The sequence below is a fragment of the Echeneis naucrates genome, chromosome 1 (genome assembly GCF_900963305.1).
Source record: "Echeneis naucrates chromosome 1, fEcheNa1.1, whole genome shotgun sequence".
In the NCBI taxonomy this organism is placed as follows: Eukaryota; Metazoa; Chordata; class Actinopteri; order Carangiformes; family Echeneidae; genus Echeneis; species Echeneis naucrates.
In genome coordinates this window covers 1,952,338-1,971,599 of record NC_042511.1, presented here as the reverse complement: position 1 = coordinate 1,971,599, position 19,262 = coordinate 1,952,338, and the positions used below count along the sequence as shown (strand labels likewise).

The 19,262-nt window shown below is 43.5% G+C and overlaps 1 protein-coding gene across 3 annotated transcripts; it reads left to right on the top strand.

Moving 5' to 3' along the window:
* The first annotated feature begins 570 nt into the window (after nucleotides 1–570).
* nacc1b (nucleus accumbens associated 1, BEN and BTB (POZ) domain containing b) lies at nucleotides 571–15,709 on the top strand. Of its 3 annotated transcripts, none has more exons than XM_029507968.1 (8): nucleotides 571–670; nucleotides 7,934–8,084; nucleotides 9,562–9,804; nucleotides 11,032–11,262; nucleotides 12,624–13,080; nucleotides 14,083–14,383; nucleotides 15,045–15,142; nucleotides 15,285–15,709. In XM_029507968.1, the coding sequence occupies exons 2-8, from the start codon at nucleotides 7,959–7,961 to the stop codon at nucleotides 15,602–15,604; spliced, it is 1,776 nt and encodes a 591-aa protein (XP_029363828.1). In that variant the 5' UTR covers nucleotides 571–670; nucleotides 7,934–7,958; the 3' UTR covers nucleotides 15,605–15,709. The 3 variants fall into 3 exon arrangements, with proteins under 3 accessions (XP_029363828.1, XP_029363835.1, XP_029363843.1); XM_029507975.1 differs by lacking the exon at nucleotides 571–670 and adding an exon at nucleotides 1,972–2,152; XM_029507983.1 differs by lacking the exon at nucleotides 571–670 and adding an exon at nucleotides 3,263–3,358.
* The last annotated feature ends 3,553 nt before the right edge of the window (nucleotides 15,710–19,262 follow it).

Sequence of the window (19,262 nt, the reverse complement as noted above, 5' to 3'; positions counted from 1 at the left end):
GCTTTATGTAATTACACTGGCGGCCTTTTATTTTTGTTTGTTTGTTTATTTCTGCCTGGCAGTAAGTTTAGGTATGAGCAGTGTGATAGAAGGAAAACAAAAAGTTAGGTTTTTCCAGCAAACACAACAATAATAATACTAATAATAATAATAGTAATAATTTTGGATTATGGGTTGCATCTTAAATTCATGCACATCTGTTCATTACAGTGCAGGCACAAGTAGTGAGACAATGCAGGCTGTCTGTCTACCTGTCTGTATACCTGTCTGTCTGTCTGGGTCGATCGGTAGCTCTGCGATCTGTCTGCAACCCCTGAGAGAGTAAAAAAAAAAAAAAAAAAAAATCCCCCTTCTCTTCTCCAAAAAAAAAAACCCTCCTCGATAGCTCTGCACTCTCCTCCTCGCCTGCATGTTTGTGTGCGTGCCCGCCTACCAGTGCACGCGCGCTGCATGCACGTGTTAGGTATGTGCGCGTGTATGCATGAATTGTGTGCGTGTGCGTGCTCCCGGCTGCTGGTTCCCTCACACACACACACACACACACACACGCTCTCGGGTATACAGTCACAATGAATGGCTGCCTGTAGCGAGGCGGAGGGAGACACTGGACCGCTGCTTCTGCCGCCGCTCCTCCATTGAAACACTTTCCGACGGATACACGGCCGAGGGGGTGAGTTCGGCACGGAGGGTCACCGAGGACAACGGCTCGGGCTCGGGCTGTTCGGGCGAGACGGGTCGGTCGGTCGGTCGGTCGGTCGGTAGAGCCCCGTACTGTACATGTCTGTGTCGGGCTTCTTGGATTCGGACGGAGCGGTGCTGCTGCTGCTGCTGCTGCTGCTGCTGCTGCTGGTGGTGGTGGTGGAGGAGGAGGAGGAGGTGGATGGAGGTGGATGGTCTGCGGTTGTGTTAAAATGTGTGTGCATGCATAGATAGATAGATGCAGAGAGGGAGATAACAGCTATTGTTTTTTTTTTTTTTTTATTGTTTTTCTATGAAGGAGGGAGGTGGTAAAGTTGTGCTGGCTTGCTATGGGGGATGGGCTGGAGGGGGCAGCCCCAAACTTTAACCACTTCACCGGCTCCGCTCATTAAGTCGCCTCGGGCTGCCTCCCCCCACCTCCACCTCCACCTCCACCACCCCTGACTTCATGAGTCTCCTGCATTCTTGAACTTTTCTCCAAAATAACTAATATATATTTATTTAACAACTTAGTTTTTTTTTCCTGTGCAGACTGTGGTGCATTTGGTGTCCTGTCGGTAAACGGGTTAAGGATTTTAACACCCCCCCCCAACCTTTCCTTTATTTTTTTATTTTATTTTTTTTTTTACTGTCCCATCCTGCCCCCTCCCTCTCCTGCTCCTCCATGCCGGATCCATCCGTCTGTCTCGCCCACAGTTGCAGCGCATTTGTGTCCCGGGATGACCTGTTGATGTCGGCTAAAGACGGAGCCGCCGTAGACCCCCCCACCTCCACCACCACTTAAAAATTCAATAAAATTCAAAACATTTAAGTCAAGTCCAGGCTAGCACAGCCCCCCCTCACACCCCCCCCAACAACCCTCCTTCTTTTTGGTTTTGTTTTTTGTTTTTGTTGGCGGAGGTTTATGAAATAATTGTATCCGAACCAGAGACGTTTTGGAGCGGGGAACGACGCGTGTCTGTCCCGGGTCGGACGCCGCCGTTCGTCCGGAGGAGGAGGCGGGGAACTCGGTCTGAAGCGGTGACATAGAACCGGGCGGTCGGAGCCCGGAGCAACTGCTAAATATCCGAATAACAGGATATTTCTGTGGCGTTATTATTTTATTATTTATTATTTACGCGTGTTTTTTAATCTCTCCTTTTAAATGAGTTGACACACATTTATTTATTTATTTATTATTTTTTGGTGTGTGTCCCTTTTCCGCACCCCCCCCCCCCCTCCTTCCTTTTCCCTCCCCTCCGTACAAACACCGGTCCGGGCCAGACAAACCGAGGACTCCCCCAGAAAGCTCTACCGGCCGTCGAGGCTGGCACACGGCGGGGCACCGAGCACTCTCTGCCGGCTCTGACTGCCCTGCTGCCCCGCTGCTGGAGCTGCTGCCGCCGGCTGTCTGTCTCTCTTTCTCCCTCTCTGTCTGGCTCTTTTCTCATCCCGGCGAGACGTCGACTTCCATGTGAGGCGAACTGATGTGTGATTTCTGTGTCTGAATAGTTGGTTTTTATTTGTTTTTTAATAAGTTTCAGCTCTGGTCGTGGTCAGGGGAAGCTAAAGCTTAGCCACATTTCTTTTCTTTTTTTTTTTTATTTGTTTTTATGTTTTTTTTGGTGCATGTCTTCCACAAACTGTTGTCGTTAAATTTCTGCCTTTTTCTGAAAGAAAAGCCTTAAATGGCCCTTTTTAAACTAAATCCCACTCACTTGGGGTTTATTTTAAAGGCGTGTTTTTGAATTTTGTGCTCTTTTTCCTGCCACTGTTAGCTTTAGCTTTAGCTTGCTACTTGCTAACAAGTAGCCACCTTAAACCTCCCCTAAACCAGGAAACTGAAAATAATCATATGCTGATTGATGTTTTTGTCACAAGTCTGTGTTGGTGTGGATGCAAATAAGTTTGCTTGGGGTTGAGTTGTGTGGCTGGAAGTTTGACTGCAGAGATTGAGTTTACTTTTATGGCAATTTTTGATTCAAGAACCCCCCCCCCCAAAAAAAAAACAAAACATGTGGTTTAGTTTGCATGAATTGAAAAGTTTGTGCCGAGGAATTGCAAAACAAGTTGTGGTACACAAGCAGAAGCGTACAGTTTAGCGGAGCCCATAATGGGGCACATGGGGACTGCGGGTCAAGGGTCAAGTGGTGTGAATTAACTCCCCTTTATGTTTCCTGGAAGTTGTCGTGACCCCCTCTGACCTGCCAGGAGGAAAAGGTGGCTGGGTGGATGTCCTCGGCTGACGCGGTCTGTGCTCTGCGGAGTGTCGAAATCAAACCAGACAAGCTGCTCCTTGTGTGGAAGGAAAAATTAGCCTGTAGACTATGATAATGCCCTTGAGCAATTTCAGACTTTATGACACATTCTGCAGTCCTCTTGTGAGTGTCAGCATAACTGGAGACTTCTCTGTTTTTCTACTTTCTTTTGTGTGTGTCTGTGTGCTTTGTTTTAGTGGTTGTTGGCTTTTGTTTTGTTTTGTTTCTATGCTTTTGAATATTGAGGCAAGATTTTTCTTCACAGGTGCTTTATCTTAGAGAGCTGCCGCTCATTATTATTCATATGACGGCTCATATTTACACCTGGAAAGGACGGTGGGAGTCTAGTGCTGGTTTCTGAGGAGCTCCACTGGGACGCTCGGTGGTTCAGTTTCTCGCTCAAGGCCACGGGAAGTGCAGATGTAAGGAAGCAGACGGTGCACATTGTGCATTTTTTTTTTAGTGCCAAGTTGTCTTTTTTTTTTTTTTTCTTCTTCTTCTTTTTTCTTTTCCCAGACAGTTCAGAGGTCAAAACTGGCAACTTTTAATCCTGGTTGTGCTGCTTTGCCACTTCACTTAGATAGTAATTGCCACTATCATTGAGATCATGACGCATCAATTAAAGTAGGAGTAATGTATGTAAACAAATGCTGGATGAGGACCAAACTGTATGGAGAAAATATCACTCTGAGCCTCTTTGGGTGAATTATAATTACATTAATGCAATGCATATTGATTTCTTTACATCGACACAAACTGTCAAGTCACAATAACGTGGCAAGGTACACTGGCAGGCAAACATTGACTTAGTCAGAGCATTTTAAAGATTTTTTTTTTTAAACAAAATAAGGAGGAGAAAACTCAACTGTAATTTATGTGCTTGGGTGCTAATGGTGCTCTGACATGATAGGCATGCTATTCAGATCAAATTGTACCAAGTGCTCCCAGTCCAATAAACAGATGTAATTGTTTTAGTTCAGAATAGGCCTCTCCAATTAATTAAACTTAATATTATATGGGAAGTTCACACAGTTAATCTGCACTGTCATGTCATCATTTAGGTAATAAAAAAAAAGAAAATTTACTCCAACTTATTTCTACTGATTTAATTCCTACAGTAAAAAACATCCAGAGATGCTGATCAGTGCTTTTCTTTTAATTTCATCTTTATGGATGCTGTTTTTCAAAAGAAAATTTAAGAACTGTTAATGAAATGTGCAACACTGTGGGTGTAAATAGACACACTCCACTCTCTCTCTCTCTCTGTCTCTCTCGTAATGAAGTGCTTTACCAACCACGCCGGTATTTATCAAAATTAATTAGTTGCAATAAACCTAAAAATTAATTATGATGAAATGCAGATGGCCTCTCGTTCTCAGTGGTGCCCTTACGTAGGTGTGAGGAAGGAGCTCAGGACTGCTTTAGCCCACTTATACCCCCCCCCCAAAGCCTTATTTTTCAACCAGGGATGGTTTGCTCAGCAGGCTCTTCACATACACAGCTGGAAGCTTCTCAGTACAACCACTATCTGTTATGTTATTGGCCGTGGAGCAGAATGATTTGAGAATTAAAACTAAATATCCACCTGCGCCGCTCTTAGTGGTGACGTTCAGCACATTCCAAAAAGCTGTTACCTACTGATGTTGTTGTCCTCGCTTTCTTTTTACTTGCCAAAGTTTCGCTCAAGGATTTCTATTTATTTATTTATTTATTTATTTGTGTGTGTGTGTGTGTCTGTGAGATTTTGTAACAGGAAATAATGTCATGATGCATCACCCAGAGTTGCTAAGACGGCAACAGTGCAACACATGATTCAAATGTTTGCAATAGCCGCACAAGTTGGTAAAATCAATGCGGTACCACCCAAGTCTTTTGCAGATGTGCGATCAAGTTAACACTTGGACTGAAGATAATCTATGGGCTGAATGGGCTCAACAAAAGTCTGTCTGTGCGAGGGTTTTTACTTTTTTGACCTTTCATTTAAATGGAGTGCCCTGATTCTCCTTGTTGATGTGACAGGCAGTTAGGATGTTTATATCGGTTTTCATGGTTGATTTCAGGAGGTTTCAATGCTGAATAACAGTGGGGTTTTTATTTATGAGGCACGACGCTGGTTGTGCTGCAAGTGGCTTGTGTTTACGTTTTCTGGGTAGGAGCTGGTTGTTGGGCTTGGAACGCCTGGCTCAAGCTGTGTGGCCCAGAGCGAGAGGTTCTCCCCGACCTCAGTGCGACGGTCGCAGCAGTCAGTGAGGTTCCATGAAATTAACGCACAGCTTGTTAGCAGGATTCCTGCTGCTTTTATTTCCTTTGTGATTAAATGCTGTCCAATTCTTCCTTCACAGCTTAACCCAACACCCATTTCCCCGACTAAATGTGATTTCTCCCGGAATGATGTTTGAAACAGTTAATATTGCAGATGAAAGTCTATCCTATGTGGCTTTTGTGTTTTCATACAGTCCAGTGAAGGATGAATGGATGCTTTCAACCTTTATATTCAGGTGACCTATTTCTTTCTTTTTTTTTTTCTCCACAAATGCTCTGGCAGCCTAAACTGAATGGGAACACGCATAGTATTCAGCCATAAATGTGCTTAAATCGGCTTCAAAACTCAAACAGTTTTTATGGTTGTACTTCGTGGTATAAGTCGCTCTGTCTCAGATTGACAAGACAAAACGGTATTGTATGAGCTGTTTGATCATCGTTCACAATGAGCTTTTTCCATTTTAAGTAAATTATTGGATGATGTTGTCCAGCGATTTTTAGACTATTATGAGGATTTGCAGTTTCTTTGTCTGTTATCTGCACATAGACGTTGCCGCCTGGGGCTCGGCAAACTTCATTATCATCTGTGTATCAGGTGCCTCCTTACACAGCAAACCTTCAGTCACAAAATGAAGGATACGTTACAAGATACTGAAAGTTGTCATCGGGAGAGCTGCGGCAGTGAAGCAGAATACTGTACATGCAGCATCTAATGACAGCTACATTTCCTGTATAAATAACAGTGGATGGATGGATGGATGAATAATCATTCTTTAACATAAACCACTTGAGTTCTCTGTTGTTGTTTTTTTTTTTTTCTTCCTCATGCTGATGTTGATACCTGAACTTATATCAGCTGAAACTGATTGCTACCAGTGCCTAAAAAACATGTAACATGTCTGTCGATGTGCCGCCATGTCTACGGTGATGTCAGAAAGCTGCAGAATATTAACGTTTTTTATTGTGGTGGGACTTTCCAGAGTTACATGTAGCTATGTTGCCAAATTGCTGACGTTTTGCAACTGTTTCATTATTAACTGGAAATTTATTCCTCTTTGCTGCCCTAAAACGGCAGCTGGAAGTGGCTGCGTAGTCCAAGTTCCTGCGTAAGAGCTAAAGAATTGATTTTCGGTTAGACTGCTTGATTTATAGGTAAACAGTGTGTAAAGCTGTGCTTATTTTGACATTATGTAATGTTGGATTGTGAGTAGGTTCATGCACTCAGACAATTTGCAGCATTCACACCTGATCAAGTATTTTAGGTAGAAGCGATACACCATCTTGCATCTTTTGCTGTCTTTATATCTGATGCATTGTTCAAGGTGGAATCAACACCTGATCCAGTATTTTAGGAAATACTGGTTCACTGTTCACAAAATACCCACATGCCGTCATCACTACTCTGACTGAATAACAATCAACAGAGTTCAACATTTTCTGACATTGGCCCATCACAAATGCTACATAATCGCCTGATTTCAATCATTTGAGCTGACCATAGTCGTTAAAATCATTTAAATTTGTCTCTAAAAGCTGGATGAAACCAAGAGAAATGTCATTTCTTTGAATATATCCAAGCTGTTTTCCACCATATCAGGTTTGACTGCTGCTCTTTTAATGACGTCTTCTTCTGCTGCAGTGGCTTGATGGCACACCAGAAAGAGAACTGGCACCAACAACTCTTATTTCTAATAGTCGATGAGCATCTTTTGACTTTAGCATCAAGGATTTCGTCGAAGCTGTATGTGTTTAATCATTCAGTGTTTTCACACCGTCATGAAGTTTGTGTTTTTTCTCCATTGGGTCAAGCAAACGCTGTGAAGTAAGTCTTACGTTGTGCTTTCTGTGGAGGGGGGGCTGCATTTTCGGGCTCTGTTTTGGTTCCCTCCCAGCGGAGGAAGAAGACTAATCACCGTCTTATTGTTTTATATTCGTGGTTTGTTATGGGTCGTTGCCAGAGCAGGAGCTCAGCTTCATCTACTACCAGCAGCTGCTGTCCAAATGATGCTGAGCTGTGTGTGTCTGGGGAAACTTATACACCATCCATCTCTTGGAGATCGTGGTTTCGTATAAAATGTGTTTGCTCAGTAGTGGAGTGACTCACCTTTGTGTGTTCTCTGTTTACTTCTGCTCCGTCACACTCCTATGTAAATATATTGTGCTTTTCTTGTCTTGATAGGAGGAAGAGGATTTTTGGAGAGTTTTTTTTTTTTTTTTTTTTTTTTTTTTTTGGTTACTGGTTCATTGCTGGCTTTTTTTTTTTTTTTTTTTTTTTTGAATGGTGATGAAGACAAGTGAAATAGATGAAGTTATGTAAGCGGCTGTGTTTTGACTGAGGAGGAGAGATGAGAAAATAACAAAGTAGGCCAAAAACCACAGAGCAGTTTATTAACTGTGAATTAGATGTAATGAAACGTAGGTTTAAAAATTTTGACTTACATAACTGTCGCTGGTGGCCCCAAATTCTCTCTCTTTTAGATTCATTTGGAACTCGAGAGTTTTGGATTAAAAATGTTTGCCAAATAGTTAATTCATTAATCATCATACACTTGACTCACCCTTTATTTTAAGACCTTTTCCTCGCTGTTTCTGTCTTATCTGGATTTATTTATTTATTTTTTGTGCTCATTTGTCATCGCTCCTCGATTTAACCATTTCCTCCTCTCCTGCACGGCTGTCTCCCTCCTGCTTCCTGGACCTTTCAGCCCTAACTTCTCCCCTCCTGTTTCCTGCAGACCCTGTGGTGCTGGGCAGAGCGTTATGGCTCAGACGCTGCAGATGGCGATCCCTAACTTTGGCAACAACGTCCTGGAGTGTCTGAACGAACAGCGGCTGCAGGGCCTCTACTGTGATGTCTCTGTGGTCGTCAAGGGACACGCCTTCAAGGTGCGGGAACTGTTTTGGTGTTGAAGGATGAGCATTTGTATTCAGATTTGCCGACATGCTCGCACGGGAGCCACACGGCGTGACTGCAGTCTGTTGGTGGTTACTAAATAGCTGCACCGGTGAAAGTGATTTTCCTTAAAGAGCTGCTGCGTTCCTTTGCGTCGGCATTAGCCCGCTGGTCATCTTAGCTGCTTACAGGCATTTCAATAATTAAGCATAATCAAAACCAGCTCAGCTTTACCTTGAAAGCTTAAAACTCTAGAGACAGAAGTGCCTTGAAGTCGCTAACTATTTCCAACTGTATCTATATTAGCATTTTTCAAACAAGAGCAAAGAAAAAGCTAAACTAACTTGACATTTAAGCCCTGCTAGATCAGCTTCTATACTTCTCTGACAATGAGGCGTCCGTCTCCTGTTTGTTCTTCGTAAAACATCTCACAAATCAGGACTTAACTTATCAGGCCCTAACTTCGTTGAATGCTCTTCTGATGGGCCTCCATTTGAAATCCCTTACTGATGGTCTGGTCCTCAATCCACGTGAAAGGCCATATGTCAGTCTGCTACTCTTCAATGCATGCTGGCCGCCAAAAATCAAGTCACTATTGGTGCCTTCAGGCACTCATCCAGCTGAACTCAATCATTTAATCTTAAACTCTTCTCCATCACCGTGCTCCTCTGAGAGATGTCGTCATCTTTTATAGACAAGGTAGTCATGAGTCTCCTGAAGACTCAAAGCTTGAGAGAGCGGCTCCTCTGCTGATGTCTCCAACGGCCCAACATGCTTTTACAAGCCACCTTCTGTGCAAGCTCTTTACTTTCAGTTATTAAATAGATGTAGGAGGTTGTATTTACACCAAGGTCTCTTCATGCACTCGGGCTTCAGCAATGACCTTCCTTTGTAAGTTGCTTTGGATAAAAGCGTCTGCCAAACGATTAAATGTAATGTATGCAAATGTGTAATTTGTTCCACAATGAAGGTATTGACGACATCTTGGTCAGTTAAATTGGTGCGATGACTAAATACGGCCTGTATTGGATAATCTCAATAGATTTTAAAGATTTGGAGAGATCCGTCTGACCACTCTGACCACAGCGGCATAAATCTTTGGTTCTGCCTCCATTCAGTGTAGTTTCACTTTGTAAGTCTGCGAGTGAAATATTTGCTGCATTTCAGAAGTACTGTAACACAATGAAAAATTAGTCCTCTACAGTTGGATACAGTTTAGATGTGGTCAATATTTCTGCTGTAGCTAAAGGGGAAAAAAAAAAAAAAACCTCACGATCAAAGTGAGTTACTGTAAATATTTGTCAGGAGTCTAACACCAAGTTAATCTCCCGCTACACTCATGTTGTTGAGCTTTACTTGAACAGACACACGAGCAAGAGACGACTCCGTAGGTTTTTAGTTCTGCATAGTTCAAAATCGGTCTGTTTGCACACCATCCCGACTTCCTTCTCCCAATTCTCCACCCCCCAGGCCCACCGTGCAGTCCTTGCCGCCAGCAGTTCCTACTTCCGGGATCTGTTCAATGCCGGGGGGAAGAGCTCGGTGGTGGAGCTTCCCCCAGCCGTGCAGCCCCAGAGCTTCCAGCAGATCCTGGCTTTCTGCTACACGGGACGCCTCAGCATGAACGTCGGCGACCAGTTCCTGCTCATGTACACCGCCGGCTTCCTCCAAATACAGCAGATCATGGAGAAGGGCACAGAGTTTTTCCTCAAGGTAGCCGGCTAATGAAGCTTTTCATGTACAGTGATTTTTTTTTTTTTTTTTTTTTTTTTTTTTTAAGACCTTCCCAGATGAATCCAGATGTTGAGCTGCCAATAAAGGGTCAGAAATACATTAGTCCTAATCACGCTAATTTCTTCATATTAGAAGCCCTGCAAGTCGTAATCGTGGAGAGAAAAGATGCCAGACATGAGTTTAATTACACTTTTTCATGCTGCCATCATGGCACCTGTTGTGTGCGACATTATGTGTGGCGTTATGTTGTCACGGGGGTGTCTGTGTTTGTAGATCTGATTACATTTGGAGTGCCTTGCTGCATAAATCAGCATATTAATGAGGAAACCTGATTTCCTTGAATGTAGCCTTTCATACCCTTCAGACACCGAGTTAATATCATAAAAGAAATGAGTTATGTGTGGAAACACGCTGTGTCTATTAGCTTTCTACTTCATCGTTAACTTTGGTGAGCCACCAAGGAATTTTAGGAACTAAAAATCAGCTGCTAGTGCGTTTTTAAAGATTTAAAATTTTTAAATAATTAAAAGTTACATTTGTGGAAAAGAAGAACCGCAGATTTTTAGGTTTGAGCAGCTGGATTGTGATTGACATAATATAGACATTATTTAGATAATAACAATATGATGGCAAATATTGAAAGATATTACCTGTATCCTTAAAAAATATCATGGTGTTAAAGTAGACTGGAAACTACAGACCAAGGCCATTTCATCATAGACTTCAATACAACACAATCAGACTTTTTATTTTTTTTTTTTATATATATGAGTGGAGATGGTATGAAGGTTTATAGACTCTTTCATAATTAATAAATCAATTAGATTAATTAACTAGGAATAATCAGTTGCTTTAATTTTTTATTTAGTAGATATTTAATTTACAACTATAACAAACAGAAGCAAGAATTTCTGATAGTTTTGCAGATATTTTCAACAATCTGTGTAGTTACTGATTTTTATTTTTATTTTTTCCCCCGTTTTGTCACAAAAATAAATATAATTTTTGCTAATCTTAATAAATTAAACTATCTAGCTATCTGTGAGACACTTAATTAAATTTGTTTAAACCTGGACTGAATTCTGGAGCTGGATTGTCATCTTTCAGAGGGCAGAAAACTTTGACTTTTAAGGTTTAATAGGCAGCGCTGACTTATGAGTCATCAAAATAATGAACTAATGGTTGTTTATGTCAACGCACTTCTAGGTTTCATCCCCGAGCTGTGACTCCCAGGGTCTCCACACTGAGGAGACCCCGCCCTCTGAGCCGCAGAGCCCCGTCACTCAAACAATGGGAGGAGGAGGAGGAGGAGGAGCAGGCAGCGGCGGCGGCGGCGGCATCAACGCCGTGGGAAGGCCTTCCTCCTGCCTGACGCCCCTCCCCCTGGTGTCCAAAGTGAAGACGGAACAGACATCGACCACACCACAGCCACAACAGGTAGGCACCGTCTGTTGCCTCGTGTCGTGCAGTAAGTAGCCCAAGAAAATAATTAATCATCATTCGCTATTAACGTCCTTTGCAGCAGAGGCTCGTGAGTAGGTGTTTCATTGAGGCTTGAAAAGGCTTTGATAGACTTTCAAGGCGATCCTGTTGCTGGAGCCGCCGGCACTGAAAAAGCTCTTTGCGTGTTGAAACCGCAGCTTCTTTATAAAACACAGTACATGAACTCATAAGAGTTAGTTTTGAAATGTCATTTTTTTTCCCAGGTAGAGTGTCAATTTATATTGGATAGCCGAGATCATTCAGTTTGTTTACTTTCAACCACTTTATACGGGTTTTAAACGGAGCGTGTGTTTTCTGTTATATTTCCATTCATATGTGGGTGTTTTTTAGAATGGTGCAAGACTTCATTTGAGTTTGGGTTGTTGTTGCTGCTCAATGTAGTTCAGGCACCACAATGGCTTTATTATGTTTTCCTACTTTTTTTGAGTGTCTACTGAAAAGAAGGTGACTCAGAATGTGTTTAAGAAACATACAATCTCTTTCAATAACTCTATTGATTTTAACCAGGATGTGTTTTTCTTTCCGTGCTGCTTAATAAGCAATTTTAAGTTTTTAAAATTGAGTTTTAGCTGGATTGTGAGTTTATATATGTGGAGGGGGAAAAAAAGTGTCTTATAATTTAATTCAGAGGGAAGCATCTGTTGGCGGCTCAAAAATAGATGCCATGTGATGTCGGGTGCTATTCTGCATATCAGTGTATTCGCTTCAACGACAGCAATGTGTGATCATCACTTATTTTCGATTTTAGACAAGGAAATGGAATCAGATGTATAGAGTTTTTACCGTTAGTGTTTAAATATCTGTGGGCTTTGTTACTTTTTACAAGTAAAATGGGGAAATCTTGTTCAAACGGATCATAATAACAAGGTTCGCTTTGAGTTTTGTGGCTTTAGTTTTTCCTTTTGATTTTGATTTACTTGTCTCATTGCTCGATCATAAAGAGTTTGTTTTTGTAGTCAGTTGTTTTTGTGTGTTAAAAAAAATAAATAAATACTGGACAGAGCTATTTTAACACACACTCCAATGAGCTGAGCATCAAATAAAACAGTTTGACGCATTTTAGTCAGTTTAACATTTGCCTGGTTACTTTAATACGCACCTGAGTTTGGATGTTAAATGTTGGGGGGGGCAGTGACATCACCCGCTGTTTATCAGCTGCCGTTTTTCCACTTTGTTGGCGAGAGAACACAATCCTGATTGTATGGGAGAGTCTGTCAATCACGCAGTAGCCACGCCCCTCTTTATGTTTCATGATTGGCCTATAAATCCTGATTTGTTTCTCTTCGCCCCCGCAGCAGGAGAGCTCTCCCTACTCGGTGGTCTGTACCCCGGTGGCCAAGCGGCTGTGGGAAGGCGGCAACCGTGACGGGGGAGGGGGTTCAGGAGGGGGAGGAGGTGGTGGGATGAGGAAGGCCGCACGCTACTCTTCCTCCTCCTCTTCCTCCTCCACCTCCTCCAACAACACGGCCCAGGATGCCTCTGGCCGTGGGACCAACGCAGCCATGGTGGGCGGCGCCGCTTCGTTGGGAGGAGCCGGAGTCAACAGTAACCACAACAATAACAACAACAACAACGGCGGGACTCCCGAGGGAACGAGCCCCGGCACGCTGAGCATGTACACCAGCGACTCGCCGATCAGTTACCACGACGACGAGGAAGAGGACGACATAGCAGACGAGAGCGCCGAGGAGCAGTATAGACAGATCTGCAATATGTACACCATGTACAGCATGCTGAACGCCAGCGCAGCAGGTGAGCATGAGTTTATTTCGTGTTCCCAAACAGGAATCTTGTAGAAGATTCAGGACGATCAGGTTTGGATCTAAATCCGATGACAAAGTCTGGTAAAAGTTTCTCTGCAGAGACATCAGAACTGTTAGAGTTGTTAGTCGTTTATTCTGCTTCCTTGGTAGCTTGTAACGAGCAGTGACAAACTTTACCTGTGAAAACACTCAGTTTGGTTTGGGTTCTAAAATATAAGACAAATGTGCAGCAGAGTTTTATAGTATCATGGTCTGAAGGTCTTCTGTCAACTGTCAAAGGATCTTTTAAGTCTGTAGAGCAGGTTCAAAGTGCTTTAGTTCCTCCTTTTTCCCTGCTGACCTTGAACAGACTGATGACCCCCCCCGCTGCCTTTAAAGATACCATAGGAATTGAATGGAGGCAGAGAAGCATGTGGTGCAATGTTGAATGTAATTATCTCTCTGTTGCTCACACTTGGGACTGAATCATCTCATTTACTTCGTGGTTGTGCAACAAAGAAAATGGTTCTTATGAATATATTAAATACTAATAATAGAAGTTTTTAAGGCTGGGGGTAATTTTAGGATTGGGAGAGGATAAATTATCTTTTATTGTAGAAACATTTAGTTCCTGTATACTAATTGACAGTAATTAATATTCTAATTAACATATGGATTCATAATGGTTATTAAATTATAGCTGAGCTGCAGAGCTGCAGTACATGTGCATTTAAATAGTGTTAATGTGCACAGACGCAGGTATTCCCTCACGACAAGCTGTAATTAGCGGCTAACGAGCAATCAGAAATGGAGAATTAGTTAAGTGTGAGAGCCATTACCCAGAGCCAGCTATCAAAAGTAACGCAATTGCTTATTTTATTGACCAGCATCAACTGTGGAGCACTAAAAGCTGGGGGGTCAAATCTGTTATAACTGACCTAAATCTGATGGGTTTTATTTCATATTCGAGGCTTTTGTACCCGCTCTAAAACCTGCCATCCTCTGTCTTCAGTGGTCGGGGAGAGGGTGGAGGCCCTGCCGGATTTGGCCCCGGACTCTGGAGGCGGTGGACGGGGAGGCAGGGGGGCGCGGTCCCGGCAGGACCTGGCGTCGCTGCCGGCCGAACTCATCAGCCAGATCGGCAACCGCTGCCACCCGAAACTGTACGAGGAGGGCGACCCGGCGGAGAAGCTGGAGCTGGTGAGCGGCACCTCCGTGTTCATCTCCCGCGCCCAGCTCATGAACTGCCACGTCAGCGCCGGCACCCGCCACAAAGTGCTGCTCAGACGCCTGCTGGCCGCCTTCTTCGACAGGTCAGTGCCCCGATGCGCTTCGGTGCAGCTGAATGTCGTATAAAAACACTAAGACAAAACACAGCCGAAGCCTCCTGCTGTTGGATCCAGCGGACCGATGAAGTCATCTATAATTGAAAATGGTCTTAGAAGCGGTCAGTGTGTGTTCCATCATTAACTGGACTGCCTCGTTGCTCAGCATATTAAAAAATCCCCAGCCAATTTTCTCTGAATTATATTAAATCAATTCATTTTAGACATTTTCGATGTGATTCAGAGGTCAAAAAAGGAGCAAATGATCATCCCTTCATGGCATTCTTCTTCTCTTTCCCATTTCCTGTCTCCGTACCCTGTCTCACTAATAGAGGAATAAAATGGGAATGGAAAAATGAAGCGTAAAATATTTAGAAACTTTTGTCACAGCATTTTAAACATCAGTATCATGACGTACAGATTATCGCTATGCTCACAAGTGCCTGGCAGTTGCATTAAAATGTGCGTCATACGTGTTTTGTGAACAACCATTACACATAAAAGTATAAAACCCAGAAGCACATCATCACATTTAGGAAAAAAAAGCAAGAGTATTTTTCTGCAGGTTGAATTTTGACCATCTCAGTATGTGTTTTTATGTAAATCTCATTCTTGACATCATCTCCCCCCCCCCCCCCCCCCCCCCCAGGAGCACTCTGGCTAACAGCTGTGGAACCGGCATCCGCTCTTCAACCAACGACCCGAGTCGCAAACCGCTGGACAATCGAGTCCTGCATGCTGTCAAATGTGAGTCAGACACACGACTCTTTGCCATCTTCTACCTCTGCTGTTTTTGGTTGTTGTTGTTGTTGTTGTTGTTGTTGTTGTTTTTTTTGTTTTTTTGTTTTTGTTTTTTTTTTTTACTTCCTCTCTCCTCCCTTGTCTGTAGTTTACTGCCAGAACTTTGCGCCAAGCTTTAAGGAAAGCGAGATGAACGCCATTGCAGCCGACATGTGCACCAACGCCCGCCGCGTCGTCCGAAAGAGCTGGATCCCCAAACTGAAACTGCTGATGGCCGACAGCGACGCCTACTCCGCCTTCCTGGCCGACAGCGTAAAGATGGAGGCCGACGCACTGGGGGCCGATCAAGGCTTTGACGCCGCCTCCCTGGAAGCCGTGGCGGCAGCCAACAGTAACGAAGTGGGAGGCGGGGCCACGCCAGCAGAGACCCTGCAGGGGGCGGGAGGAGACGGCAGCACTTTGTTTTGAGTGAGTGAACGGACAGATAAATGAACAGACAGATCGATGGCGGGGAGGGATGGCATTTCTCCAGGGAGGGATTTTGGCGGGGGGGGGGGGGGTGATGACGAGTAGAGAGCGTCGACCGCTGTGGTCGTAATGACAGTTGTCACGCCTCCCCCTGGCTGCCATTGCGTTTATCGGGGGGTGGAGGTCTGTCTCTTCTTCTGCACCTCTTTCAGTCAGTTTGTTCTGGTTTCCTTCCTGCCTCCGTTTGTCCACATTGTCGGCCTCTCTCCACGGCCCAGAATGCCTCACTTCACGTTTTGTTTCTCCTTCCTGCTCAGACGGAGAGAGTCAGAAAGATGGCAGAGATAGAAAGGCAGCAGAGGGAGGAGGTTGCCCCCCCCACCCCTTCCCCTTTAACTCAAACCTGACCCCCCCCCTCACCTTCTCATCCCTCTGCGACCTTTCCAATGACAGTTTCAGCCTTTTTTTACTTTTTTTATTTTTAAGCGTCCCGTCACTAAAAGACCCTTTTCTTGTCTTTCAATCGAACACAGACATTCCCTTGGGGGGAGGGAGGTGTGGGAGGGGACGGGGGGGTGTGGGGTGGGGGGGCATATCCTACTTTGAGAAAGTGATATCACCTTTCTTCTTCAGTAACACTGTTTTTTTGATATTGAATGTATGAGTGGCGAAGCGTCCGGACCGCAGCGTTGTACGTCAGTGGAGGCTGAGAGAGATTGTACAGAGCCCTGTTTTCTTTTTTTTATCATCATTATTATTATTATTATTTTTATTTTTTTGCTTTTGTTTAATTCATCTGGACATCTTAGTGTTCAGTTTCTCTGATAACATGTGGGAGGGGGTTTCTTATAAAGAGGTCGGGCGGTTGAAATGAATATTATGTGTATATATATCAGCATGGTTTATGATCTACCCTGACCTCAGGCACGACCCTGCTTTTTAATCTCCACCAGCTGCAACTGAAATGAATTTGTTAGCCCTCCAAAACAAAAATTTCTTCGATTAAAGCCCCCCCCCCCACCTCCCCAACATCTTTGCCCTTTAGACAGAAAATCTTTAAGTTTGTTTACTTTTCATGTGTTTTGTCTTTTATATATATATTTTGTTTTGAGTTTTTTTGTTTTGTTTTGTTTGTTTTTTTTTTGTTTGTTTTTTTTATACCAAGGCTCCTTGTTACTGATGATTGTCAAAGAGTTTGCACTGTGTTCCTGCGGTATGAGAACAATCGAACTACGTTTTTGTACGTGTAAGAAGGGTGGGGGTGGGGTTTATTCCAAAAAATGGGAAAGAGAAAAAAAAAAAAGAAGGAGGCAGAATGCCAGTGAAAATCCAATTTCTATTTGTTGATCAGCCCCCTTCCTCCCCCCCCCCCCCCCTTTTTTTTTTTTGTTAAATCAGAAGGAAAGTCAAGAAATATCCAAAAGCAAGTTTCTGCCTGTGCTGTAAGGACCGAGGTGTGTGTGTGCGTGTGTGCAATACAGTGGCAATGTTCTTTTGTTTCCATCTCGTGTTTATATTGTTTTCCCTCAGATTATTCACAGCCATGCCCGTTAACGAACAAGTTTCCTCAGGCTCGCTGCCTGGATGTGCTCGCCCGACACGGACAAAGGTGCTAATTCAAGCGTTGGCACACGGCAAGTAATGCACCTGTATGTATATGTATGTATGTGTGTGTGTGTGTGTGTTGGTGTGTATCCAAGGGGCCACACAGTTTGTTTGTGTGCTGCCATAGAGAGTGAGAAAGAAAGAGGGCTCAGACGTTGTGTTTTCACACACGCTTGGTCGATTAATTCACCCATCATTGCGGCGAGCGCGCACACACACACACACACACACACATGCACTAATACGCATTTGGGCGCTGTCAGCTGCATCAGCTACAGTACACCAGAGCATCGTGGGAATTAAAGGGGAATTACACCTGAGAGGCAGCGGCTGCTGATGCTGCTGCTGCTCGTCACGTGGAAACAGTCGGCCAAAAGCAATGTTTTGTGTTTTTAATGAGGCTACATTAGATCTGATGGGCGTTTCACTGCACTCACTGAACCTTTTCTTTTGTTTGTGTGTGTCAGACTGCCGGTGAAGTCCTGCTTTCATGTGAGATGTTTCGAATTGTGAAGCGAAAGTGGTAAAGAAAAAAGAAAAAAATAGTTGTAGCATAGAAACGACCCTGAAAGTCACAGTTGCTGTTGATACTTGGACGGCTGAATGTGGAGCCTTCAGCGAAAAGGAAAAAAAAAAGACCTCCAGACTCAATAACGCAGCCGAATCCTCTCATCAGCTAAAGCCAGGAGTGGCCTGTATGCCCGTGTTCAGTCTGAGGTTGAATACTGAGGCTTCAGGTCGGTGTTTCTGTTTTGTCACCACGATTTGAGCAGCAATGTGGATGTCGGGGAGGGGGGGGGCATATCAAATGGATATTCAAATCTTTCATCTTTTACTCTCAACGAGAGTAAAGAGTAAATCAATCCCAGACAATCAATACAAAGTCAGTCCAGATCTGACACATCTGTCCGTTTGGCTCCGGAGGATGAAAGCAGCAGCGTGAACATGGCCAACAGTAAATTAATGTGCTCTTAAACAGTTTTGATTATTGGCCCAGAGTATGTGAAGTCTATAAAATCCAAACTAGGAGCAGAGACGTGTACATCACCACTGTTCCCTCCACACAAACACACAGAAAACTCATCCAGCCCGTTTTAATATGAGCTGTTGGATTATTACAGGAAATTAAGATACTGATGATGATTTTTTTTTTGTTTAGTTTTTAGGCCTAATTATAGTCAGCAGAGGTAAAAAGTTGGTGGCGTCTGACGTTTTTCATGGTGACGGATTAGAGTGGACGCACTGCTTGGGTGACACGTATGATTCCAAAGTTGTGGCTGCGGCGCCTGATCTATAAATAAATCTGAAATCAACTTGAAGTGAATGAAGAGAAATGAAAGGCAGCTGTGCATTCAGAGGGACCAGCGTGTAGGCCCAGTCCATTGTAGTTTGATTGGTCATCGACTGGTGAAAAGTTTATCATCAATTTAACATCCCTGAAAACTCATTTTGACAGTCTGGCCTTTTTTTTTGTTGTTGTTGTTGTTGTTGTTGTTGGTTTGTTCTTACAGATGTAAAAGCTTGAAGAAAACAGGATTGGAGTTTTTACTTTTACTTCATAGTGAAGAATAAAAGCTGAAAATGTCTGAGTTCTGAGATCTGAGTTCAGACCTTTAACCCAACAAAGATTAAAGGGAAGAAGTAGCGAACGTGCTAAGTAGTTTGTGGTTTTTAGGACTCTGTAGTTTTTTCCATCAGACTCTGTGGTGGCTTCAAATCTCTGAGGCTGATTTATGTTAATTACCCCCAGGGCACATGGAGACAGTTTATTGCCTCACGGCAGAGTGCGATGACTCACCAGTTGTTGGTGCATTTGTGCTCTGAAAGTGTGAACAAGTCAAGACAAAGACCAGAGCAGTTGAGCCCAGAGTCCCACATGAGCACAGTGTCACTTCCTGGTGCAAAAGAGAAAATTATATATATAAATTATATATGAAATCCTAAAATAAACACCTGAAGACTCTAGCAGATAGTCAGCTAACGGTTTTATTCAAGTTTCAGCTGCAGCCTGATGTGATTTGTTGCAGATAATCAGGAAACCCACAAAGGAAAA

Excerpts from the sequence above, each read along its gene's own strand:
- nacc1b (XM_029507968.1), top strand. The coding sequence starts at position 7,959 with ATGGCTCAGACGCTGCAGATGGCGATCCCTAACTTTGGCAACAACGTC. Across the intron at positions 8,085-9,561 it reads TCAAGGGACACGCCTTCAAG|GCCCACCGTGCAGTCCTTGC; the intron begins GTGCGGGAACTG and ends TCCACCCCCCAG. Across the intron at positions 13,081-14,082 it reads GCTGAACGCCAGCGCAGCAG|TGGTCGGGGAGAGGGTGGAG; the intron begins GTGAGCATGAGT and ends CTCTGTCTTCAG.